General features: G+C 56.1%; 1 protein-coding gene across 1 annotated transcript in view; it reads left to right on the forward strand.

Moving 5' to 3' along the window:
* TBC1D10A (TBC1 domain family member 10A) overlaps positions 1-18088 on the forward strand; it is a 46366-nt gene extending 28278 nt beyond the window's left edge. Inside the window, exons 3-9 of the mRNA XM_037878688.2 lie at positions 28-135; positions 3619-3725; positions 5270-5384; positions 7432-7497; positions 9510-9699; positions 14585-14739; positions 16028-18088. Of these exons, the coding sequence (XP_037734616.1) occupies positions 28-135; positions 3619-3725; positions 5270-5384; positions 7432-7497; positions 9510-9699; positions 14585-14739; positions 16028-16405 (1119 nt within the window). The 3' untranslated portion in view covers positions 16406-18088. The remainder of the gene's footprint in view (positions 1-27; positions 136-3618; positions 3726-5269; positions 5385-7431; positions 7498-9509; positions 9700-14584; positions 14740-16027) is intronic.
* Positions 18089-25680: the final 7592 nt, after the last annotated feature.

Genomic DNA, 25680 nt, shown 5'->3' on the forward strand with positions numbered 1-25680 from the left:
CAGTGCCTGTCCTCCTTTGCCTTTCAGATCCGGCTGCGCTGCCAGAAGGGGATCCCGCCCTCCCTGCGGGGCCGGGCCTGGCAGTACCTTTCGGGGGGCAAGGTCAAGCTGGAACAGAATGCTGGCAGGTTTGACGTAAGCTGTTCTCGTTTTCTCCTTTTCCAATCTGATCTGCAGCTCCCCAGGGGTTAGTGGTGCTGGCTGCAAAATGAGCCCAAAGGATGTGCCCATGTGGGACGCTGCTGGCGTCTTGGGTGGCCTCCCTAACTAGGATGACCTGCCCGTCGCCTGCAGCAGCAGGTCATGGCAGCTCTTGCTTCCACATTTCCCTTTGCACCACTGGGACTGGATCTCCGTCCAGCAGCCGAAGAGCCCACACCTACACGTGCTGCCCAGAGTGTTAGCAATTCAAGGTACAAACTACCCCCTCTGCGCCTTTGCATGGGTATCCCAGACCTATCTGAGCTTTCGTTACAAGACCAAAACGGTCCCAGCCAGTCTGGTGTTGGCACCCTCCCTGAGGCTGAGGTGAGAGGCTTGGGGGCCAGTCTGAGTGGTGATATTTTGACTGGCTTGTTCTCCCTGGCTCCAGTCCTGCCCTTTTGGTATCCTCTTCCATCTCCGCTCGCCCAGCTGCCACTGTGCAGGGCTGAGAAGCTGTGTCAATCTCCTGTTTAAACTCCTGGTGGCCGTGATCCAGTATCTAGCAGACACTAACCCCACCAGCTGCAGTGCAAGCGTCCCATCTTGTGTCAGTGCAGTGGTCGGTTCCCCCTCCTCTGCTGATGCTCTCAGGTAAGGATGCAGAATGCCCGTGCCTGATCTCACCGAGGTTGAAGGGCTCTGTGGCAGCCCCATAGCTCAGAATTAAACGTTGGGTATAGACACGTGTGGCTGCCGTTGAGGCAGGTGCTGTAGCTAGTGCCAGTACAGCAGTAGGAATGGGGCAGACACTGTAGGGTAGTAGGGTAGTGTCTGCTTCCGATCAGGTGGCCAGCTGCCCCTCCTCCCAGAGCTCTCTGCACTTCTCCCCCCGTGGCCTGAAACAGAGGGACAACCCCAAAATCAAGGCTTCGTAGTGCTAGCGTCTTGTGGCCATCACCCCGATCCCACCCCACTGCCCAGCCTTCCCCAGATATAACGTCCTGCTAGCACCTCCAGCAACTGCTGCTCCAGCAGCAGGAAAGTTAGGGGTTGCTTAGCATGCGCAGTTGGAAATGGGGAGAGCCAGCACTAACTAGATCTATTTTTAGTACCGTCACCCATAGCAGCCCCAGTTGTGGCCCAGGACTGTGCCAGGTGCTGTATAGACACAGCCCCCAGGGGCCCGGCCCCAAAGAACTCAGTGTAACTAGCCACCCACAAGTGCTTCCCAGGCACTCCCTCTATGCAGTGAATTTTGCTTAGGAGAAGGAGTTAACTAGCAAACAAGCCCCCTCCCCACCCCCTTCGGAGAAGAGGTGTGGGAAGCGGATTTTTGGTCTCCCCTCCACTTCTTGCTGGGAGCTACTGCAGCAAAACTGAAAGCCAGGGCTCTTCACCCCCCTCCCACCCCATAATGCCAGCTGCCCTCCTTCTGGGCTGTGCTAATCCCTGGGTATGGATCACTTAACCCTGACCAGCTGGTGATAAACACATTCCAGGGGATTAGCACAGAAACCTGAATTGAATGGAGTGAAACAAAGGTCAGAGTTGCTGTAAATGAAACATGGGCCTCTGTACTCCACTCTGCAGCCCTGTCGGCTCTGGAGACTACCTATTGCTGGCAGGGGGCACCTGAGCTCGTTCAGCTGCCAGCCTGTGCTGGGTGACTCTTGTAGCATGGACAGGTGGGTGCTGCCATAGAAGATGAGACCGATCCCTCTAGGTCAACGCTGAGGTCCATATTTAAGGCTGGGGGGCAGGAGGGGGCACTTGCTGTGTGCTGTACTTGGGCTGAGGTTAGCTGGGGCTTCATCTGCCCCCCATTCACCAGCTCAGGAGAGCAAGTGCTGGGTCTAGGTCAGGGGTCTCAAACTCAAATGACCACGAGGGCCACATGAGGACTAGTACATTGGCCCGAGGGCCGCACCACTGACCATCCCTGCTGCCCTGTCCCCGTCCCCACTCCACCCCTTCCATGAGGCTCTGCCCCTGCCCCTATTCCAACCCCTTCCCTGGTCTAGGTGCAGCCGTGGCTCCTGTGGCCACCTGCTTTGACAGGACAGATGAGCTCCAGCCAGCCTTGCGCAGAGGCCTTCTCTCAAGTTTCCCACTGCTGGTCTCCTCCAGTTCACCGGAGTGGTGGCTCTGTTGGGGAATTGCTTGCCCATCACTAGGGAGTGGCCGCTGATCTGATGATAAGGGGAGAAGTGTGGCAGCAGTAGGGATGCTGGTAGTGGGGGCCCAGGGGCTGACGAGTGCGGAGGAGCTCCCAAGTGGAGTGGATGCAGCCTGAGCTGGCTGTCCCAGGCTGGCCACACAGGGTAGCTCTTGTTTATGGCTCACTTGCTTGGAGCCATTCCCACAGCCCTTGGAGTCACAGCCCCTCGACCTGCCAAGGCCTGCATGTGGGACATGGCCCAAAGGAAGAGCTGATACCACAGTTGGGAGTGAGAAATGCCAAACCTCACCTCCTCGTGGATTCAGGTTTCCGTAGCCTCCGTCTGACTCAGCCGCTGTCACCCACCCGTACGGGCTGCAGGGGAGGGATCCAGGTGTCTGGGATGTGAGGTGCGGGGGAGTGAATGTGGATCTGAAACATTGTCCCATCCCAGCTGATGAGGGCTAGGGGAGCCTTTGGATTGTGCAGCTGGAATCTCTTCTCTCGTGGCTCCGCACAGGTGCAGGGCAAGGCACTTGGTCCTTGGGGTTCTTATCCTCCGACCCCATTTTGGGATGATCTAGGGAGATGGAAGCTGCTTCACCATAAGATGGAGCTCATTCAGACCTTGCTGTGAGCATTGACTGCAGGGCGCCAGTAGCCTCTCCCTGCTGGGGCTGCACTTGGGAAGTTTCAGAACAGGCAGCCACCAAGGAATGTGGTATTGGTGGCTGGCGCTGAGATGAGCCATTGACCATGGGTCCTGGTGCACGCTGGCGGGTGGTAGCTGCACTAGGATTAGGGCTGGCAGGATTGAGTTTTTAACACTGTATGATTCTGATGGATATTGGTGTTTGGTTTTGAGCATGTTTTTCAATGTTTATTGATTTTTAAATTTCACAGTTGCAGGGAATTATGGGAGCATTAGACATTATTTAGTGACTGGCACTGAGATTCAGGAAGTTAAAGTGTATAAACGTTAAAACACATTTGTCAACATCACGTGTCAAAATATACAAAGTAAATACCCTTGATCAACAGATCACACCTGTTTGTACTATATAGTTGCGAGTCCATTTGTAACAAGCCTCATTCAAAAGTTGAAATCACTGGGTTTTTACTCTGTTCTCAAATAGCGTTTTTCTTACTTGCCTAGCTGTAAATTTCATCATCATCCCTGGAAACGTTTTTCATCAGTTTCATCCTTCCAAGCCAATCTATGACCTCGCTGAGAGGTGAACGTGACGTTTGAGGCCAGTGGGTGGTGAGCTCCCCCAACGTACTGTGGTTACTCATGTGCTCGCTCTCCTTCCTAGGAGCTGGATCTCTCGCTGGGGGACCCCAAGTGGCTGGATGTGATTGAGCGGGATCTCCACAGGCAGTTCCCATTCCACGAAATGTTTGTGTCTCGGGGAGGACACGGGTAAGTGCTCCCACTCTCTGGCATGTGACTTGATTGTTTGCAGCATCCATAGGGCCTGGTAGCCGAGGCTCTGGGCTGACCGCAGCTGAGCCAGGATACCTGCAGATCAGCTCAGTAGAGTCTTGTTTACTCCCTTCTCCAGTGTTGCATCTGCCTCTCCCGCAGCCAGCCCACCCTGGTGCTCAGACCCAGCAGTAATGGACGTGGTCAGAGTTTATGTGGGCCGGGCTCCCTCTGTTGTTCATCACCTGGTCCTGGTTGTCTGGCTCCATGTTGGCATTCAGTCTTTAGTGTGACTTGCACAAAGCCCCTTGATGGACCTGGTGAAGGGCCTTGCAAAAGAGACGCTACGGGCTGGGGGGATGTGGACACGTGATCAAACAGAGGCAGGGCGAGCTTGCTATTCACATGAAGTGTGGAGTGAAAGGGAGATGTGTACATAGCAATGGGAGAGGCCTCTCCGGGTGACCTGGTAACCAGGCATGTCCTGAGCTGTGTCCCTCTGTGCAGAAAACTACAGGCCTGGGCACGTCAATAGAGCGTGACTGAGTAGCTCCATCCCAGGTCTCCATCATACTAGTGCCAGGCTCCCAGGGCAAGGCAGGTTCTCCTTCTCCCATCTGGAGAGGCGCGTGAGTCAGATGCTGAGTCAGCATCTCCTAGCCAGATCAGCGAGGGCGGGAGTCGGAGGCTGGTTGTCAGCCCCTTGATGAAACGTGATTAACCTTGTTGAAGGGCTCCAGGTCTGAGAGGATGACGGGGCTAACCGCCTTGTACGCACCCAGTGAGAACAAGACAACAGAGCTAACCGTGGAGTTGTTGCTGATGAGATCAAAGCCTCAGTCTGGTTATGTGCATTGCAGTAGTGCCTGTATGGCCCTGTTTATGTGCATAAGAGCCCCGGCCAAAGAGTTTAATCTTGGTGGGGAAATGCCAGGTCCGGTGAAGTGACTGCCATAAGCAGCAGTCCTTGCAATCCAGCTGCCTGTCTGGTACAGGGCGTTGCAGGTGTCAGGGCTTAGGCGGATTCTGAGAAGAGTGGTGGAGCAGAACCCAGTGCAAAGCCTTGTTGGGCTGCGATCTGCTGTGCCTGGAAGGCCCTCCGTGCAATAGCTGACTTGGACTGCATTCGGCCCGTGTCTTGCCCTCCTGGTACAGGAACAGAGCTGAGATGGACTGGAGTCATCTGGCTGGGCGAACTCCAGTCCTCAGCAGCATGCTAGACTAGTGCCTGGCGTCCGACTGAAAGAAAAGTGATTTTGTGCTGAGGTCGGCATCTTCTTGATTTGCTGCTGTGGACTGGGAGGTGTCCTCATGCAGGACTTCAACCAACCAGTGTTTGCCTCTGGCTCCTGGGGCTGTAGTGGTGAGGTGCTAAGTAGATCTTTTTGTTCCCGGCACTGTGTGATTGCCCACCTACAGATGCTGGGGCAAGGTGCCCTTCCTGGGCTCCAGAGCCATAAGGTGGGAGATCAGACACCAGCCCCACGTGCCTCCTGTCTGTGTCCCTGCTGCCCGTTGCTCAGGGTGCTGTTTCTCTGCAGGCAGCAAGACTTGTTGCGGGTGCTGAAGGCCTACACGCTGTACCGGCCAGAGGAGGGCTACTGCCAGGCCCAGGCTCCCGTCGCAGCAGTGCTGCTCATGCACATGCCTGCCGAGGTACTGATTGCACACCGCCTCAGCCGGGGCCAGGGGAGGGCTCTGACACACACAGCCCCTCCTGGGACTCTGGCCCAGAGCATGGCCTGTCATCCTGCCCTGTCGGTATCGGTATTTCCACCTGGGTTGGCCCTTGCACTGGAAAGAGCCCAGTTAACTCCCTGGAGGTGGTTGAGGAGGCTGAGGGTGGAGCAGCTGTGAGGGAGTGAGGAGGGGGTCCCTGTTTCCTTTCTGCCCCAGGCATGATCTCCTGCCTGCAGTGATCTCAGATCCTGGAGAGGACGTCTTCTAGCACGACGGAAGCGGCCCCTTTTGCGTGCTCCCTGCGCAGATTGGCCTGAGGGCTGGTTTGGGCTGCTGTCTGGTGTAATGGCAGGTAGCGATGCTCTGGCGGGATCTGACCCATGCTAAGGAGAGGGAATCTCTAGTCCTCTCGGGAGGCTCCCTGTCCTCCAGCGAGGGGGCTGGGAAGGGACCGAGGACTCACAACTGTGTTTGGAGACTGCAGGGCTGACACTCCCCTCCCCCCGCCCGCAAGGAGGAGAGGCAGGGCAAGGGGCTGTGGCTGCAAAACCCCGGTGAGTAGGGCCTTCCCTGGGGTGCTGGTTGTGCCTAGGAATAGGAGTTGCAGGGGAAAGGAGCTCTCCCGATGGGGGGTTAACCTTGTTTTCAGCCCAAGGGGTGGAGTAGCCACCTAGGGAATGGCCTAGGAGCTGTTCGCCAGGGACTGCAGGACCCTGTGCCCACGGGGGATGGGCTGTTGGGTCTCCCCAACTTTTTATAATGGTGGAGGAGCTGCTGCAGCTGCCTTGTTTGAGTTTCCGCCCGCTGAGAACTGAGACATGTCTGGCCCCTGCAGACAACCTTGCTCACGTGTGGATTGGCCTGCAGCCACCCAGCCAGGGGCACCAGCGAGCGGCAGCTCTCACTGGGCGCTCGCTGCAGAGCCTCTCCTCTCTCCAGCAATGTGTGACAGCTGGCTGGTGCCTGCTCAGGCTGAGCTAAGGAAGCGGCGTGGAGGGCTCGTTCCTTTCTCCCCAGAAAGGATCTCCCACCCACTTCCTCCCACAGCCGACTGCCCCTTGCACGGGGCTGCCGCACCCCCCAGCGGTATCGGAAGTGCTCTGGGCCCTGGAGGATATGGAGTCAGCCTAAGGAAACACTAAAGCAGGCATCCCACCGACATTGGTTCTGGCTTCTGCTCTGTCATCTCTTCCCCCATCCTGAGAATGCCAGGAGCTTTGTCTGCCTTCTGGGGGATGGGGCTTCCCAGCGCCCGAGACATTGTAACTGGCAGGGCTCCCGGCTCTGGGTTATGGCAGTGTGGCATAATGGCTAATGTGCTGGCCTGGGATTCGGAGACCTGGGTTCCATGCCTAGCTCTGCTGCTGGGTGACCTTGGGCAAGTCCTTTCCCCTCCCTGTTGCCTGTTTCCCCATCTGCAGAATGGGGATAGTGAGCCTGGCCTCTGTGAGGCGCTGGGAATGGCTGGTGACTAGCTCTAGCAGAGAGCTGGGATTAATAAACTTCTCCTGGAGTGCAGCCGCGTTACAGCACGGCCTTGAATTCTCCGGGGCTCTGTCCCCTGAGCCCTTCCCATCTCAGATACGTGTCCCCACCACCAGCACTAACCAGCCTGGCTTTCTGGTGTGCTCAACCTGGGCTCCCACTGATGAGTAGGAGCTGGGTGCCCAGCCCTCTGAAAATCGGGAATGAGGTGCCTCTGGGCAGGCTGGGGAGAGGGATGGTGAGGGCCCAGGATGACTTGTGCCAAAGGGGGGAGCTTGCTGCATGGCCACAGGGAAGGAGGCAGGCCCTTTGGGCGCAGGCTGGCCCTGCTTTTAGGCACAGTGGTACCGCTACACAGAAGCAGGGTGCCCATAGGGCTGCGTTTCCCCTTACTGGGCCCCGTGGCTTGGGAGGAGCAGCGCTGGCAAGCGGGGGGCCTGGGGCTGCACTGACAGCAGTGAGCGCATGGAGAGCATCTCCAGGAGGGCTGCAGCGCGCTCTGCCCTGTCCTGCACTGATGGCCCGTTCCCTCCTGCAGCAAGCCTTCTGGTGCCTGGTGCAGATCTGCGAGAAGTACCTCCCCGGCTACTACAGTGAGAAGCTGGTGAGTGAGGGTGGGCGGGAGGGAGGGGTCCCTCTGACACCCTTGAGCCTGCCCCCCAGAAAGCAGCTGGTAGTCACCTGGGTCAGCAGCAGGAGGCCAGTTGGCTTCCTCTGCCTGTGATAGTCACCAGGGGCTGCGGGTAGACCTGGTTTACCAGAGCAGAGCCCAGAGAGGGTCGATTGCAGAGGGTCTGTAGCAAAGGCCCTGTTGGGCCACCTGCTCCAGAGGGAGCGTGGCCACAGGGTTAGGCCCTGCGCTAGGAGACAGGAGTTCAGCCCCACTCTGCAGGATTGTGTGGCCCTGGGCCTCAGTTCCTCGCCCGTACCCTGGGGATGCTGCTTCCTTGGCCCTGCCTCGCTAGGCTGGGCACAGAGGCTGTTCTGCGCCTGGCCCAGTGGGTTCCTGACCTCATGGGCACATTGGGTGCTACTGAGCTACACGTCGGGTTAGTCCAGCAATGGCCTGTCCTGGATGGATCAGAGAGGCAGGTGGATGCTCCAGCCTTCCCAAAGCAGCTCTGTGGCTAGGCTGGGATGTCTAGAGCGCCCATAGGGAGTTGCTTTGGGTTTCCTTCCATGGCCCATCAGCAGCCTGTGGCTTACAATGGCCAGCCCGGGGCAGTGACTGCGCACTGGGGAGGTGGCTCATGCGGGATGAGGGGGGAGCTGGGTCCCGTGCGCTGACCTTGCGCTTGCCGTAGCTGATCTGTGTGCAGCCGCAGTGGAGCGTGAATCCCGCTCTCACATACTGAGATCTTTATCTGACACAGCAAGAGGCTCTGTTCACAGGCTGTTTCTCCACCTCCCCAAACAGGAGTCCTGCCAGTCCCCTCCAGGCCCACGCAGCCCTGAGCACCTCACTTAGACTGCATTGCCACCGTGCGCAGGGCCATGGGCTTGCACCAGACCCTCCTAGCGAGGACTGGCTTCTCTGCTGGAGTCCAAACCACTTCTCCCCTCCCCCTTCCCATTCTGCAGTGTCTGCTTCCACCAGGAGGGCAGTGGGTTCCCATAATGCATCGGGAGTTGGTCACTCCGAGGCCGGGGAGGAGAGTCCCGGGGGACTGGGGTTTACCGGTGTGTCTGCACTGGTAGGACATGCCTCTGGCTGGGCAGCCCTGGAGACCGAGCTCCAGCAACTGCGGAGAGGAAGGATGGCCGTGGACTGGGATTCCGTGGTTCTGGGTCCAATTCCTGGCTCTGCCAGATGTCGTCTGACCTTAGCAAGTCACTTCCCCCCCCCCCCCCCCGCCTCCGTTTCCTCCTGGACAATGGGGGTGATGCTGACTCAGCTGTGGGGCACACTTGCAGACTGCACTGGTGGGGCGCATGTAAACCTAGACCAGTGGTTCTCCAACACTGTCTTGGCAGCCCCTTTCACACAGCAAGCCTCTGAGTGTGACCACCTTCCCTTCTGAATTAAAAACACATTTTTATATTTAACACTATTTTACTTGCTAAACTTATAACCTTGTTGTTTAAACTGAATTTATCTTTTCTCACCGCTTTTAAATTAAGACTAAAATACATTTTTATTGAATTGTTGTAAGCAAAAATTATTTTTTAACTAGTTACTGTTTAACACTGGGGGGACACGAAGAAACTTTGTCCGTATCACTTTTCCCAGCAGACTTAGCACCTTACTTCTGTGCTGCTGGTGGTGGCACCTGGTGGCTGGCTTCACAGCTGTTGACGCCTTCCTCTTGGCACCTGGGTCAGCCCCAAATACCCAGTCTCTGCCTCAGCAGCCTGTCAGGGTTCCAGCTGGAGAGAGTGAGAAATGGAAAGCCCAGTAACTTGGAGCATGGTAGCACCACTGTGGCCAGCTGGGAGTGGGTGCAGTCGGCCCTGCCTCTCCTGTTGGGCGACCGCTGGCAGACGGCAGCTGTTTGGCTGTGTTTTGGTGGCCATAAGTGTGTGGATGGCGGGTGGGCACCGTTTGGAGGGATGGCCCATCCCTGGTCCTCCCCAGCAGCGCCTCTCCCCTCCCGTAACCTGCCGCTCTCCCTGCAGGAGGCCATTCAGCTGGATGGGGAGATCCTCTTCTCACTGCTGCACAGGTTCGCACCCGTGGCTTACAAGCACTTGAGCAAGCAGAAGATTGATCCCATCCTGTACATGACGGAGTGGTTCATGTGTGCCTTCTCCAGGACCCTACCGTGGAGCTCCGTGCTGCGCGTCTGGGACATGTTCTTCTGTGAAGGTAGCGCATGGGTCTCCTGGGCTGCTCTGTGCTCTTGGGGCAGAGCCTTCCAGTCTGGGACCCAGCTTACAGGCATCTGGGGGTCTTGCAAGCCTGGCTGCCAGTTCAGCTGTCTGCACTGAGGGGAGCCATGTTCTCATGGCCCTAACGTAGCATTCTAACCCATGGGGCCTGGTTTTATACCTGCCTTTGCCACTGGCTGCCTCTCTGTGCCTCAGTTTCCCCATCTGTCACGAAGTTATCAGATCTTTGGCTGCAGAAGTGGAAATGATCAAACCAATACTCCTGCTCAACTGGCCTCTGCTGGCAAGTGACAGTGCAGCGGGAGCTGCTTTCTGGCAGGTTCAGCTGGGCCCCAGCTGCTCTTTGGGCTCACTCCTGGAAGGGCAGGAGCCGCTGTGCGCCTTGGGAACAAACAGGATTGGCCGTTTAACATGGGGATACAGATCACTAGTGCTGGGCGTCTCCCTGTGCTGAACAGGGCCAGGGCAGGAGCAAGATCCCACATACTCCATCTATCAGCAGCCCAGGCCCTTTCCTGTCCCCATGACACTGAGGACCTTTGTTCCAAAGGGCTGGGCTCTCTCCTTCCCCGTACTTCGTCCGCTGTCACCCTGAGCACTGGGAAGCGGAGGGGTTCTCAGGCCCCTGGAGTTGGTACTGTGGCCTGGCTGAGCCCCCTCATGAGCCAGCCCCGGCAGGGATGAGTTCATCAGCATCTCTGCTCCCTGTCGGGGCTGCTTGGAAGCGCCGTCTTGTTCTGGCTGCATCCCCCGGCTATGGTGCCTGTGGGCAGCTGTGGAGAGCCGACTCTCCGGAAGCAAGGACCTGGAGTCTAGCCGCTGGGTAGGAGACGCAGGGCCCCTCGCCCTCAAAGGACTCCAGCTGAGCCAGCCCGTGAGCCAGGGAGGCTGAGCTGAGCGTCCATCATGGCCAGGGTCTGACTGGGACCAATGCCGGGATTGCTACGACCTCCCTCAAGTGTTTGCACTGGGCAATGATGCATGTCCAAACTCGCTCCACTTTTTCGTGCCCCCTGCTGGCAGCCTGGCTCGCTGCACCAGGTTCACTGTGCTCTCCACACTGCCCCATCTTCACTCGGAGCTGAAGCTTGAGAATTTTGTAGACAGCCTCAAGTGCGCAGGAACAAACCATCCCGAAGTCCAGAAAGAATAACAAATATGGCAGGCGACCAGCTTAGCTTAACAGTGAAATCTTCGGTGAGCTTAAACTCAAAAACGAAGCTTAGATGAAGTGGAAATTTGGACAGATGACTAGGGAGGAGTATAAAGATATTGCTAGAGCATGCAGGGGGGTAATCAGGAAGGCCTAGGCACAATTGGAGTTGCAGCTAGCAAGGGATGTGAAGGGTAACAAGAAGGGTTCCTACAGGTATGTTAGCAACAAGAAGGTCAGGGAAAGTGTGGGCCCCTTACTGAATGCAGGAGGCAACATAGTGACAGATGTGGAAAAAGCTGAAGTACTCAGTGCCTTTTTTGCCTCGGTCTTCACAGACAAGGTCAGCTCCCAGACTACTGCACTGGGCAGCACAGTATGGGGAGGAGGTGAGCAGCCCTCAGTGGTGAAAGAACAGGTTAAGGACTATTTAGAAAAGTTGGACGTGCACAAGTCCATGGGGCCGAATCTAATGCATCCAAAGGTGCTGGGGGAGTTGGCTGATGTGATTGCAGAGCCACTGGCCATTATTTTTGAAAATTCGTGGTGATTTGGGGAGGTCCCAGACAATTGGAAAAAGGCAAATATATTGCCCATATTTTAAAAAGGGAAGAAAGAGAACCTGGGGAACTACAGACCGGTGAGCCTCACTTCAGTCCCTGGCAAAATCATGGAGCAGGTCCTCAAGGAATCCATTTTGAAGCACTTGGAGGAAAGGAAGGTGGTCAGGAACAGTCAACATGAATTCACCAAGGGCAAGTCATGCCTGACCAACCTGATTGCCTTCTATGAGGAAATAACTGGCTCTGTGGATATGGGGAAAGCGGTGGATGTGATATATCTTGACTTTAGCAAAGCTTTTGATCGGGTCTCCCACAGTATTCTTGCCAGCAAGTTAAAAAAGTCTGGATTGGATGAATGGACGATAAGGCCGGTTTTGTTCAACATCTTTATCAATGATCTGGATGATGGGATTAATTGTACCCTCAGCAAGTTTGCGGACGACACTGAGCTGGGTGGAGAGGTAGATACGCTGGAGGCGTAGGGATAGGGTCCAGAATGACCTAGACAAATTGGAGGATTGGGCAATAAGAAATCTGAGGTTCAACAAGGACAAGTGCAAAGTACTGTACTTAGGATGGAAGAATCCCATGCACTGGTTCAGGCTGGGGACCGACTGGCTAAGCAGCAGTTCTTCAGAAAAGGACCTGGGGATTACAGTGGACACAGATGGATATGAATCAGCAGTGTGCCCTTGTTGCCATGAAGGCCAACGGCATATTGGGCTGTATTAGTAGAAGCATTGCCAGCAGATCAAGGGAAGTGATTATTCCCCTCTATTTGGCATTGGTGAGGCCACACCTGGAGTACTGCGGCCAGTTTTAGTCCCCCCACTACAGAAGGGATGTAGACAAATTGGAGAGAGTCCAGTGGAAGGCAATGAAAATGATTAGGGGGTTGGGGTACATGACTTACAAGGAGAGGCTGAGGGAACTGGGGTTATTTAGTCTGCAGAAGAGAAGAGTGAGGGGGGATTTGATAGCAGCCTTCAACTACCTGAAGGGGGGTTCCAAAGAGGATGGAGTTCGGCTATTCAGTGGTGACAGGTGACAGAACAAGGAGTAACGGTCTCAAGTTGCGGTGTAGGAGGTCTAGGTTGGATATTAGGAAACACTATTTCACTAGGAGGGTGGTGAAGCACTGGAATGGATTACGAAGGAAGGTGGTGGAATCTTCATCCTTAGAGGTTTTTAAGGCCTGGCTTGATAAAGCCTTGCCTGGGATGATTTAGTTCAAGGGTCTCAAACACGTGGCCTGTGGGCTGCATGCAGTTATTTCCTGCGGCCGCCAAGCTCTCTCTCCCTCCCCGGTCCCCACTCCTCTGCCTACCTCCAGGTGCTTCCTGCCACCAAACAGCTGTTTGGTGGCGCTTAGCGCTTTCCAGGAGGGAGGGGGGAGGAGTGGTGAGGCATGTGTTCAGGGGAGGAGGAGGAGGGGCAGGGGTGGGGATTTGGGGAAGGGGTTGGAATAGGGGCAGGGAGGGGGCGGAGTTGGGGTGGGGACTTTGGGGAAGGGGTTGGAATAGGGGTGGGAAGAGGCGGGGCAGAAGTGGAGCCTCATGAAAGGAGTGGAGTGGGGATGGGGGCAGAGGGGGGAGGCTTTCATATCTTCATATGAAAAGGTGTCAGTGATGCGGCCCTCGGCCAATGTGTACTAGTCCTCATGTGGCCCTCGTGGTGATTTGAATTTGAGGTCCCTGATTTAGTTGGGGATTGGTCCTGCTTTGAGCAGGGGGTTGGACTAGATGACCTCCTGAGGTCCCTTCCAACCCTGATATTCTATGATTCTAAGTCTCAGTCTCCCTCCCTCTGCCGGGGTCTCCAGCTACTCACCCACCTCCAGAGGGCTCTGAATATGCCCCCTTTGTCTCCACGCTGCTGCTAAGCTGTGCCCCTGGGCTAGGCTTGGGGGGGCCCCCGACCCTCCTTCGCCTGTGTCGGGGAGACCTCAGTGGAGAGACTCCTGTTAGGACAGGAGGGTGGGGCATTCACACCTGAGCTGAGTCGTAACGACGTGTCCAGTCTGGCTGGCAAACTTCGCCTGTGATGGCAGATCTGCCCCAGCCCTGGATGAGTCGTGCTGGTTCAGTATCCTCACTGGGTACCTAAAAAACCTGCCTTATTGCCAGGGAAAGGGCCAGGGCTGCCCCTATTCAAGGGCATTGGCGCTGCAGGAGCGTTCTGAGTCTCAGAGCCCCGGAAAAAGAACCAGCTCTTAGCGCCTGCTGGTGCTTTCTGTCTCTGAGTGGTGAGAGCTGGGCAGAGGTGCTGCAGCTTGCCTGCTCATTTCTGGAAGGGGTGTTCAGGAAGACCAGATTGTGGCCTAGGGTTGGTAGGGAGGTGGGGGGCCATGCTGGCTGGGGGGTGGCTGGGTACAGCTTGGGATGGATGGATCTGAAAGGCCGTCCCCAGCACAGAGGCTGTGTCTGAGCTGTGGTAGAAGCAAAAGATGGGGTCAGTCTGAGCTGTGGTTACCCAGCCCTGAGTCTGCCATGAGAGTTACCAGGGCACGATTTGGCCTTGCTCCCCAGGCAGGCTGTGTGTTCTGGCTGTGTGTTTCAGTAGGGGGTGGGGGTGTCTTGGGGAGGCAGTATGGTGCAGTGGATAGAACACTGGTGGTTCTGCTCCTGCCCTCTCCCCTGCAAGGTGGTTTCTGCTCCTGCCCTGCTGTGACCTTGGGCAAGTCAGTTCCCCTCACTGTCACTGAGTTAGTGGGTGTATGTGGGTTGGGGAGGGGAGCAGTCATTGGATCATCCCCCTCCTGTCTGAGCCTTTGTCTCTCTGGCTCTGAGAAACCTCCCGCCAGCTGTTAACCCCAAACTGCCCATTGGAGAGCATGGGGGCAGCTCTGAGGGTCACTGCCCTAAACTGTCACCGCTGCACCCACTGTCATCTTCAGAGCATGACGTTCCAGCATGCCATGCTGCGGCCCACTGAGTCTATTACATCTCCCAGCTGGCCCATGTGGGGGTGGGGATCCCTGTTTTAGGTCACATACCTTAAACCGATGGGGAAAAGCAGGGCAAAGAACGTTTCCAGTCCCTATGGCTGGCGTGGGGCAGGCTGGTATACAGCCTTCCTCTGGCTGCTGGGTGGCCGAGCCCTGGGGCTGAGTGGGTACTAACCAGCTGGTGGCTCTGCTCTTCCAGGGGTGAAGATCCTGTTCCGGGTTGGCCTGGTGCTGCTGAAACACACGCTCGGCTCCTCCGAGAAGCTCAAGTCCTGCCAGGGGCAATACGAGACCATGGAGAGGCTGAGGGCGCTGAACCCCAAGATGATGCAAGAGGCCTTCCTGGTGCAGGAGGTGAGGAGACGTCGGTGGGGGTGGGATCCCAGGCTGCCCTGGCATGTGCATGTCCACAGTTAGCAGCTCACCAGCCCTCTCCCCCACAGCATGGCCTGAACCTTTCATCCAGTGATCAAAGCCTAGCACCGCCTGGCTGGCGCTCGGCACTCACGTTCCCTCTAATGGACATGGACATGGGCTGGGGCGTGGAGAAGGCCTAGGGATTGATGCGGGGCCCTGGTTGCTCCCTCCCAGTGCACCTTGCTGCTGCTCTCCCCTCTGTCTACTGCTCCAGCAGGCGAGGGAGCTCCCTAATGGGGGCAAACAGCCCCCATCCCGCCATGGCAGATGGGCAGCTCCTGGCTTGGGGGATCTGTCAGTTCCTGGGGACCATGACTAAGCTGCTGCCCCATGCTGCTCTGCGGCATTTCCCAGGAGGAGCTGTAAATAGCTAAACACTCCCTGCGATGCACTTGGCTCAGATCCCCCAGCCCTGGGAAAGTAGCTTTGGGGGCGAGATCATAAGCTTCCCACAGAGCCCCTTCTGGAGGGTCCCTGGGCTGGAAGCAGGTGCCTGCTCAGCGTGGGAGAGCCCTGGCTGGGGGAGGGTCCCTTGGCTCTGCTGTGAAGGGCTTTCAGGAGCCCCAGACTTAGAAGCTTCTAAGTTCAAATCCAAGGGCTTCCCCCCCAGACACTGAGTGAGGCAGAAGTCTGCGGTGCAGTGCTGCCCTCTGCTGGTGAAGGCTTGGGTAACAAGCAGGTCCTCTCCATCAGGGAACTGCAGGCCTTCCAGGGAAACCATGAACTATGTGGATGCTGGTCCAGGAGCAGCAGAAGGTCCCTAAAAGTGGGGGGGCCACCAGTGCCTGAACCATGCCCTTGCCCTCATGCCGCCCTTCTCCTGGAGGACCCGTCCCACCCATCCACCCCGTCGCTTGCCCTTATGGCCAGTAAAAAGTGGGAGGGCCATGGCCCCCTGGTCACCCTTGTTCCAGTGCCCTTGTGCTGGTCCCTAGGAGGAAAACCCCACAACGAATAGGGAGGAGACTGGGGGGCCCAGGAGGGGTCACATTTTCTTAGGCTCATGTACTGATCGCCTGTTAGATCACAGGGACCAAGTCTCTTAAACTGTACAGCACAGGTGGCTGACAATCCAGTCGGAAGGTCTGAGTTTCTGTTGGGTTTCCCATGTGGCTGGGACTGCTCCCTGGGAAGACAGCTGTGCTGGCAGCCCCCAGTTCTGGCCTGGCCTGGCCTGGGCTGTTTGGGTGGGCAGGGGCCTGACGAGCATGTGCTGTCCCCACAGATCATAGAGCTGCCAGTGACAGAGCGGCACATCGAGCGGGAGCACTTGATCCAGCTGAAGAAGTGGAAGGAGACCCATGGGGAGCTGCAGTGCAGGTCTCCCCCACGCCTACATGGCGCCAAAGCCATCAGCAACTCGGAGCCACATTCCCTCAAGGAGCTGGACCCTTCGCCCGCCATTATCCTGCCCCCCAGGCAGGCGCTCCCACCCAAGGTCCGCAAGAAGGAGAAGAAACAAGACCAAAGGAAAGGCAAGCCGGCCAATGGCCCCATCCCTGAGGAGAACGGAGCCCAGGCCTTCATCGAGCCTGCGGCCTCCCCGCATCACCAGTCCAAGGAGAGCCTGAGTTCCCGCGAGAGCGAGGACACCTACTTGTAATGGGGTTGCAGCACATTCCAGCTCCGCGGTGGCTGAGTGCCCAGGGTTGCTTCCTCTGCGCCTGAGGGGCCAGCCAGCTGGGCCTAGACTCAGGACTGATTCCCTGTTGCAGCCAAAGTGGGGAGCAGCATGTGTCTGGGGGCCTCTCTCCTGCCACTCTGGGTGCCGGGGGAGGAGCCTTATCTGTGGGAGTAAAGTTTTTATTTATTGTTTGGCCGCAGCTGATTTGCAGAGCGGAGACCAAGGGAGCCAGGCTGTGCCTGGGGCGGCCATTCAGACCCATAGGCAAAGGGCTGTGAACCTGCGTCTGCCTGAGGGCTGAATGCGTCTCTTCCTTCCATTGGGAGGCTCAAAGCCCCGTTCCCAGGAAAGGTCCGGGGTCTGGCTGGCTGCTCCAGTGGGGGCTGGCTGATGTTTGAAATAAGCTGATGAACTGACCTCAGGCAGAGCAGGGGGCAGAACTGATCTCCCAGCCTGGGGCTGAGCAGTCCATGTGGCTTCTCTCCCTGCTGAAGTTCCCTCTAAGGATCCCAGCTGCTGTCTTGGCTGGGCCAATCCTCCATCGCTAAGTGGGCTGGAGCAGTGTGTACCCAGTGTCCAGGAGGAGCATCCTAGGCTCAGCTGTTGCACATGCTCTGCCTGAGCTGCAGAGGAAGAGTTGAGCTGGTCTCTCCTGCCCCAGCCCGTGCTGCAGGAGGGTCTCTATTGCCCAAGGGGGGTGGCTCTCCTGGCCTGAGCGCGGCGGATTCCAAACTCCTGCTGTGTCTGGGGGGGGCGGTTGTTAGGGAGGAAATGACCTGAGCATTTATTACTGACTTTCTCTACTGCAGCGAGCCTATTTATTGGTCTGTGTAGCATTACTGTTCAAAAGGAGCCTTGCCACTATATAGGGAAAGGTCAGATCCGCCCCGGTGGGTGCCTGCAAATCCTGGGCAGGATGCAAGGGGCTGGGGACAAGGTCTGCATGAGGCAGGGCTAGCACTGGCTGCTCAGGACCTGGGTGAAAGCCCTGCTTGCAGGGGACTGACCTGAGCCTGCTGCTTTGGGGTTTGCAGGGGCAGCCCTTCCTGAGGTCACCTGCAGGTGGCTGTATGGCAGATAAATGAGGCCACTTGGAGCACGTGCTGTGCTGATGAAAGCTGGTGCTAGGCCTGGCAGCTCAGCCCCAAATGCTGATAGAGAACAAGTGTATTCAAGGGTTAATCCAGATGTGGAAGGGCAACAACTATCTCCTCAATGGGGGTGCAGCCTGCAGATCCCAGACTGCAGAGCTCTCATATCCAGGAAGTCTCTGGCATATTGTATTAGTTACTGCAGGTTGCACTTCCACACTGAGGGGCGCAGCGTTAGCTGGTTCTGGTGCAGCCTAGGGTGGCCTGAAGTTGGGGAGCCCTAGATATTGATAGCAAAGGTGAAAGGGAAGGAGGGTCTATTTTTCCAGCTCGCAGCATTAATGAGTCCGGGGCGAGTCTCTTAGGAATCCTCTGGGTACTTCTTCACTCAGTCTTAGGCTTTCTGCAGACTGCCTCCTGGGGGTGGAAGGGATCTGACTGGAGAGGCTTCTCCTTGCCCACCTCAACTATGCTGGACACCGTTCCTGTGCGGGTGAGACTGTGTAAAATAAATCCGTGAATGAAGTTGCAATGTTTTTGTACAGAGAATCAATAAAGCAGATTGTGTAAAGAAGGCGTGTGCTGCTGGGAGTGGGGTTCTCCCCCTCCTTCGAGTGAGGAGCCCAGGGTGCAGTCCAGCCCCTGCCTTGGCATCCAGGGGTATTAATTCACCTGACCCAGCGACTGCTTTCACTTCAGCTTTGTAAGAGCCTAAACAATTGGCCACGACTTCTCTGCATAAAGCCCTTCCTTGTTGCAAGTCTTGGGTACTTATACACTAGTTAATTGTTCAACCAGGGAGTGGGAGGGACATGGGCCTAGCCAGGACTCCCCAGCTGTTCCATGGCTGCTCCATGGTTGGACCTTGTGTTTCAAATGCTCCAGACCAACTGACTGCCCTGGAGGTCCCTTGTCCCCATCCTCTTCCATTTGTTAAAGCTTCACGTCCCACTTGAATGTGGCTGCCTCTGGGGCTGTGCAAGGCAGGCATAATGTTACGGGAGAGCAGCCAGGGCCAGAAGGGTAGTGGGTCAGAGCCATGCTGGGGCGCCATCACTTCAAGGGCAATTCCCGCATCTTTCAGACACGGCGGGAGGGGGCTGATCTGGGAACAGGGTCGGTCGGAGCTTTGTGTCCCTTCCTTGCTGCTCTTTGACTGAAGGCTTGAAAAATTGGGGGGAGGTCTGATTATTTTCCTCGTTACTCTAGACATCACTCTCCCTCTGTCCTTTCCCCAGTGAGGCTGGTCACTGCTGGCTTGCTGATACAGCTGGGCCATGGTGCGGAGACTGATTCAGCCAGGGCCCCCAGCAAAGCAGTGGAGGCTCGGGTACCAGTTCCTGTTCTACCAAAGGTCCAGGCTAGTGCCCTTACCACTCGGCCATCCTTCCCCCTCAGCAGGCCAGTTCTAACCAGCCTGTCCCAGGCAGAGTAGGCAGCTTGCCTCTGGAGTGCGTGCTGCAAATCCAGCTGCGCTGGGCTCTTCAACCAGCTGGTTCACCAAGTGCTTTCTGGAGGCTTCTTAAATCCCGGTGGCTGCAGTACGGGCTTTGGCCACCACAGGCCTCCCTGTCACTGCCTCGGCAAGCAGGATCTAGTACTGCCTGTAGCTCCTGGCCCTTGGGCCCCCAGCTGCTCAGGGGGAGGCAGGGGGGAGTCCCAGGAGCAGCCACCAGCCAGGTGTCAGCAAAAGCAGCGTGGTCCTGCCGCCTGGCTGCTGCTGGGGGTGCAGGGGCCAGGAGCATGTGCTTTTCTGCTGCAGAGCTCAGTCAGCAGCCAAGCTCCTGTGAGGGCGGTTTCTGGGCCTCGCTTGTGCTTCTGAACTAGAGGCTGGCAGGACTGGGCTAGGGGTTGGCAGGGATCCGGCACCGAAGAGGCTAAACTGTAACGTGGGCCAGGGCCCAGATACTCTGTAAACCAGCTCCTGCCCTGGATGGGAACAGCTTTGCCCTGCGTGATGCTAGGCTGAAGCCCTACCTGGGTGCTGGCCAGCGTGCCACAGTGAGGCTGGGGCTATGACTGTATGCACCGATTGGTATAGGAGCTGGGCTCAGAGACCCAGACAGAGCCACCATGGGTGTTTTCCAGCATAGCCCTAGGGAACAACTCGCAAGCTGCACCCCACTGAGAACTGACCCACAGGGTGGGAGTGAACCTACAGCAGAAGTGAAAAAGCCAACAGGACAGTTGGGGAGACCCCTCTCCTGGGTCAGGAGGGCAGAAGCTGGTGCTTCTACGTATCCAGCTCTGTTATGGGAGGTGCCGTTCCTACACAGCAATACTCCAGGCAGGGCCGGCTGCCTCAAGGGAGCAGCTTATGAGCAATTCAACAATATTAGTTCTGTACTGTGTGAATACAGTCCCTCTTTTCCTCCAACTCCTGCTCCTTACATTTAACAAAGTACTTCAACCACACTTTCCACCCTCATCTGATAGAGGGTAAGGGATAACTTGGCTTCGGTGGGCAGCCTGTATCTCTGTGCTCCTTTGTTTCCAGACACAGGCTTGCAGCTATTTGAGGGGGGAATTCCTGACCTGCTGTGAGCAAGATGTACTTGCTTCTGGTAGAGTATATGTGATCCCCTCAACACAGTGCTGCTCCTCTTTTGGGTTTGGTTCCACAAGCCCCTTTACACAGGAAAAGATCTGTCCCCTCTCATGAGGTTTCTAATGATGGCTTATTCCCAGGCTTTTCCAACACACAACACAGCTTTGGTGAAGACAGCTGTGCGTAGTGATTTTACTGCAACAAACTTGTTCTCCTGGCTCAGCAATGGCAGGCCTGGCTCGCCCTTCGATCAACGTTGTCTTGACATCATGAGTTTTGCTGGTCTGTAGAACATCTCCATGGGTACTGTCCTGTTCTACAAAAACTGCAGAGACACTTGGCCTTCTGGGGTCTCTCATCACCGTGTAGCCTTAGTGGACCTTTCCCAGTGTTGGTACGAGATGTAGTTTCATGGAAAAAGTTCTCTTTTCCAATCTTTATTTCTAGGAGAGCTAAGTGTTTTGAGAGGTATCCTGTTCTGATGTTCAACCTCCCTGGTGGCGTGAGGCCAGTCTGGGGTGGTTGTCTTTGTGGAACATTATTCTCCAGTAAAAAGGCCTGAAGAGGTGGGGGTTTTACCCACGAAAGCATATGCTCAAATAAATCTTAGTCTTTAAGGTGCCACCGGACTCCTTGTTGTTTTTGTGGATACAGACTAACACGGCTACCCCCTGATACTTGAAGGTCCTTGGACTCAATTGAAGAGCCATTGTCACGTACACAGAGTTTATGGCACTTATGTGCCACAAATGTTTGCCCAAGGTTGTTAATAATGGTAGCAGAAGTAGCCTTGCTCCCAGAGACAGTCCCTGCCACTGTGACTAATAGCCAATTGGACCAGTAAATGAGCCTCCATGGGAATGCCCAAGAGATCAAAAGAGAGTTCCTCCCAGGAGGCTAGTAGCATTTCTTTTGGTTCTGGTTCTGGCCCTGGCCTAGGGCCTATTAAATGACGTGATGGACTATGGTGCTATTGGCTATGTTCTGGTCCCTTTGCAACCCGTTGAAACCCCCTGAATGACTGGCTGCTACGCTTGTGGAGCAGAGGATATCCCAAACTTGTATGAGTGCGGGTCTCAGATGTGGTCATCTTGTTGACCTGGGGTGATCGCTTAACCCAGCAGAAACTCCATTTTAAATCAAGCTTATTAAAAATATATGGCCCATTTCTGTTCTGCAGGCTGTCTTCAGTTCTGAGAACTGAGTGTGTCCCCCTGCTTATGGTTTCATTAGCCTCCAGGCATGTCAACACCAAAACGGACCCCTCAGCTATTGACGCTGCTGTGAGTGATGAGAGCCAGGTTAAAAGAACAAGGAGCACTTGTGGCCTCTTGGAGACTGCTTGTTCTTTTTGCTGATACGAACTAATATGGCTACCACTCTGACACCTGAGAGCCAGGTTGTTGGTCCTTCTACCCATTTTATGATATTTCTTTTCCAGGTTAATTTGTCCTCAGCAGCTTCCCTGTAAGCTGTCGTAAAGCTACCATTTCATACTGGGTCCATGTACTATCCCTGACCTCACAAAACACTCCTTAAATTCCTCTGCTATAGCCCTTGAATGTCCATCCCATATATGGATCTGGCTCTAGTTTTCCAGCTCAGCAGAGCAATTCCTTTCCCTGGCAGTCCAAGGAATTCTGTCTGGTGTGGAATTTTTTTTCTCAGACTTGATGCGTGTTTGGAATTTCCCAGTGATAGGCAAAGCTTTCTTGGGGCCCTACAGCTCCATTTATTCTGATCTGTCTCAGTTGTGGTTGTTTCTCTGTCACCTTTCAGGTCTTCCCTGGCTGCTAGTCTAATAATATTACAGGCAGGGCCTCCATCAGTAAGTATGTGCAACTGTGTAGACCTCACTGCTCGCTGAAACATTTTCTGCCTCAGTGTCTCTCTTGTCTCTCTGTACATTCATCCGCGGATGACTCCACCATCGCGGACACATGCACTTTTCCCAGCTTTATTTCTGTGAAGAGCTGCAGTGTCCCATCTTTCCACAGCCGTGGCAGATTTTTCCCTTGGCCAGTTTTGGCTTGTGGGCTCTTTTCTGCCACGTGCAATGGGAACAGATCAGAGCTGTTAACGTGTTCCTCGGAGCACACTTCCAGACTGCCTCAACCCCTATCTCAAGGCAAGTCAAACAACCAGTCGGGAGGGGCAAAGAGGCTTGGGGGGGAAGGTATAAAACACTAAAAGACCAAAGAAATGCCAATCCCTGACCGCAGCACCACCTCACTCCTTACCCCTCCCATGGGGTACAAAAGAGGTGGGACAAAGACCCCAGACCCAAAATTGAACATGACCCTAAGTTGTAAGGGGTGAGACTGTGGGCGTGCATGGCAGGTGTATTTGGGCCTACTGAGAAGGAGGAGGTGGGAAATAGGGAATGGGGAATGAGAATGGGGAAGAGGGACGCAGGGTAAACGCTCTGGGGCATCGGAGCCGGGAACGGGGGGGCGCGGGGTGAACGCTCCTTTGCGCGGGAGCCGGGGAGGGGGACGCGGGGTGAACGCTCTGCGGCGCGGGAGCCGGGGAGGGGGGCGCGGGATGAACTCTCTGTGGTGCGGGAGCCGGGGAAGGGGGCGCGGGGTGAACGCTCTGCGGCGCGGGAGCCGGGGAGCGGGAGGGGGACGCGGGGGAACCGAACACTGGGGAACAGACTCTGTTGGTGTCTAGGGCTCTGGAGCAGCTTGCTTGGAACTAACCCCAGGAGTCCCCACCTTGTCTGCACTTCGGACTTCTGGTCCTCTGCTTCCTTTCTCTGTGAGAAGAAGCCAGGGAAGGGGTGACGGGAGGTCTCACACAAAGCTGATCTAGTCAAGCACACAGCGTGAGTGGCGGAAATGGATGTTCTTCAGTTCGCCTGTCTCTAGCCGTGTTGCTGAGCAGCACTTTAGCATCCCTGCGATTGTGGTAGCATTTTACAGGGGCGTCGCTCACCGAAGCAGCAGGGGCCTGTGCAAAGTTATGGGTGGACTAGTGCGTCCCCGATCAACCCACCACTGCTGTGTTACTTCCTACTTGTTTCACTGCATGGTCTGACTTGACAGACAGCTCCTGTTCAGAGAGACACGGTGGGTGAGGCGATAGCTTTTACTGGAGCAACCAGTGGTGAGCGGGAGCCGGTTCGTGAGAACCGGTTGTTAAATTTAGAAGCCCTTTTAGAACCGGTTATTTGACGAGGGAGAACCGGTTCTAAAAGGGCTGCTAAATTTAACCGGCCCAAAGTGGCACCTTAGGCGCCGACTCCACGGGTGCTCCAGCCCTGGAGCACCCAAGGGGAAAATTTGGTGGGAGCAGAGCACCCACCGGCAGCTCCCCACCCCACCCCCGGCCCCAGCTCACCTCCACCTCCTCCCCTGAACGCGCCGCCCCGCTCTCCTTCTCCGCGCCCCCCGGCTTCCCAGGAATCAGCCGTTCGCGTGGGAAGCCGGGGGGCTGAGAAGCAGGCGCTGGCTTCCCGCTCAGGCCCGGGGAGGCAGAGGTGAGCTCGGGGGGGGCGAGGGGAGCGCGAGGAGGGCCACCTGCGCCGCAGCAGGTAACCCGGGGGGGGGGGGCCCGCAGGGGAACCGCTCCCCGCCCCAGCTCACCTCTGCACCCACCAAATTCTCCCCGTGGGTGCTCCAGCCCCGGAGCACCCAGAGAGACAGCGCCTAAGGTGCCACTTTTGATGTGATCGGGGGGGGAGCGGCTGCTCCCTCCAGCTATGCTCCCCCACCCCTAGGAGCCAGAGGGACCCGCCAGATGCTTTTGGGAGCTGCCCCAAGTAAGCACCACCGGATTCCCCAACTCGCCCCCCGGCAGGTCCCTCTGGCTCTTAGGGGTGGGGCGGGCACCCACTTCTGTGGCCCACGAGACCCTCCTGCCCAGTTCTGGGGGCAGTCAGGGGACAGGAGAGGGGGTTGGATGGGACAGGAGTCCTGGGGGGCGGGGGTGGGCAACGATCCCCTCGTGGGCTGAGGAGGGAACCCGTTGTTAAGATTTTGGCAGCTCCTCACTGGGAGCAACGTCTGTTGGTGAGAGAGACGAGCTTTCAAGCTTACACAGAGCTTGTCTCTATCACCAACAGACGTTGCTCCAATAAAAACTATTATCTCACCCACATTGTCTCTCTCTTATTCTGGTTCTGGGACCGACATGGCTACAACATTGCATACAGTTTCAGCTAAGGACTGAAATAGCAGGGCGTGCTCATAACTTGGGTGTGTTATCAAAGATGTAAGGGGTTCCCAGGATGAATGGCAGGGTGTGGCCAGGTCAGGACTGAGGTCCATCATCAGAGGTGTGGGGGGAACCCTTCCTGCCCTATTCCCATCTCTGGCTAGCATGGCCAATCTGTCACTTTTATGAGCACTTAATTTACTCTCCCCAAAATAACAGCCCAACAGACCCAAACTTGCCAACGTTATTTACACAATGTGGTTTCCTATTGGCCATCATGATGGTAGCTCTCGCTCTCCGCTCTGTAAATATTTATCCCAGAAGCAGATATGGATCCAGTAGAGACCTGCAGTGCTGGCCCTAGCAGCATCGCACATCCTTGCTCCATCCGTGACAAATTAACTGGAGGTGACAGAGCCTCAGGAGGAACAGGATGTGACCCTTATACAATGGACTCCAGGAACCCGGGGGTCGGGACAGGGGAAGAGGCATTGTGGCCGAATCTACGGAGAAACTTGCCCAAATGGTCTGGTATATTGGGATTATGAGGGGGCAGAAATGAAATTAGCACATAACCCCAGGAACACAACACAAACCGAGCAGCCACAGCAGAGACAGAGCAGCTCCTGTCCGTCCAGGAAAGTCTCCTTTGTACATGGACTGTTTCCTCCTCTACCCCCTTGTCACGTTTTCTGCTGCAGTGGTTTTAATGGAGTCCATTCGCATCCAGTTTAATCCCTAATCCAGAGTGGGACGGTGGGAATCTGGCTCACCTGGGATCTCCCCAACGGTGGAAAGTGGGCAGAGCCTGAACCGCTTCCCTTGGCCTGCTGGGACATTTCATGGTGCATAAGGTTCAGGATGTAGACAGTTGGGAGGATTTACACCAATTGAGGGTTTGGGCCATTTTTCAAAGCAAATGCACAGACATGTGAGGAGGGACCAGGCTGCAGAGACCTCAGGCAAGTTCGGTGGCATTACCCTTTCACCCCTCGAAAATGACAGTTCTGTGGCGGGGGAATCGCAGCCCAGTGTCACCTGGGTTTAGAATGTGGCCTCTAGTGAAGGGACTTTTCTGAGCTGCAGTAGATGATTACTGTTCAGTGGTGCTCACTGTTCCTAATCCAACCCACGTGTTACTCCCGGACTTTAGGCATCGTGGGGATGGACGAGCTACAAACCCTTTCACCTCTGAATGTCCAGCTCACAGCACATTTGGAGGACGGCTGGCATGACTGGCCCAGTCCTAGTGTGTCATTGCCTGGATTCTATGGAGTCCAGCTGAGGTTAGTGACTGACAGTCACTACCATCTGGTGGCAACGCAGTGACTCGTGAAAGGAGTCTAACAGGTCCCAATCCAGGGCCTCATGGACAGGTGGCAACATCACGGAAGACCCCACCACAATTGGCCCTGATGCCAGTTGGTACCCTCAGTGTAGCAGCTCAGGGTAGGAAG

The sequence above is a fragment of the Chelonia mydas genome, chromosome 15 (genome assembly GCF_015237465.2).
Source record: "Chelonia mydas isolate rCheMyd1 chromosome 15, rCheMyd1.pri.v2, whole genome shotgun sequence".
In the NCBI taxonomy this organism is placed as follows: domain Eukaryota; kingdom Metazoa; phylum Chordata; order Testudines; family Cheloniidae; genus Chelonia; species Chelonia mydas.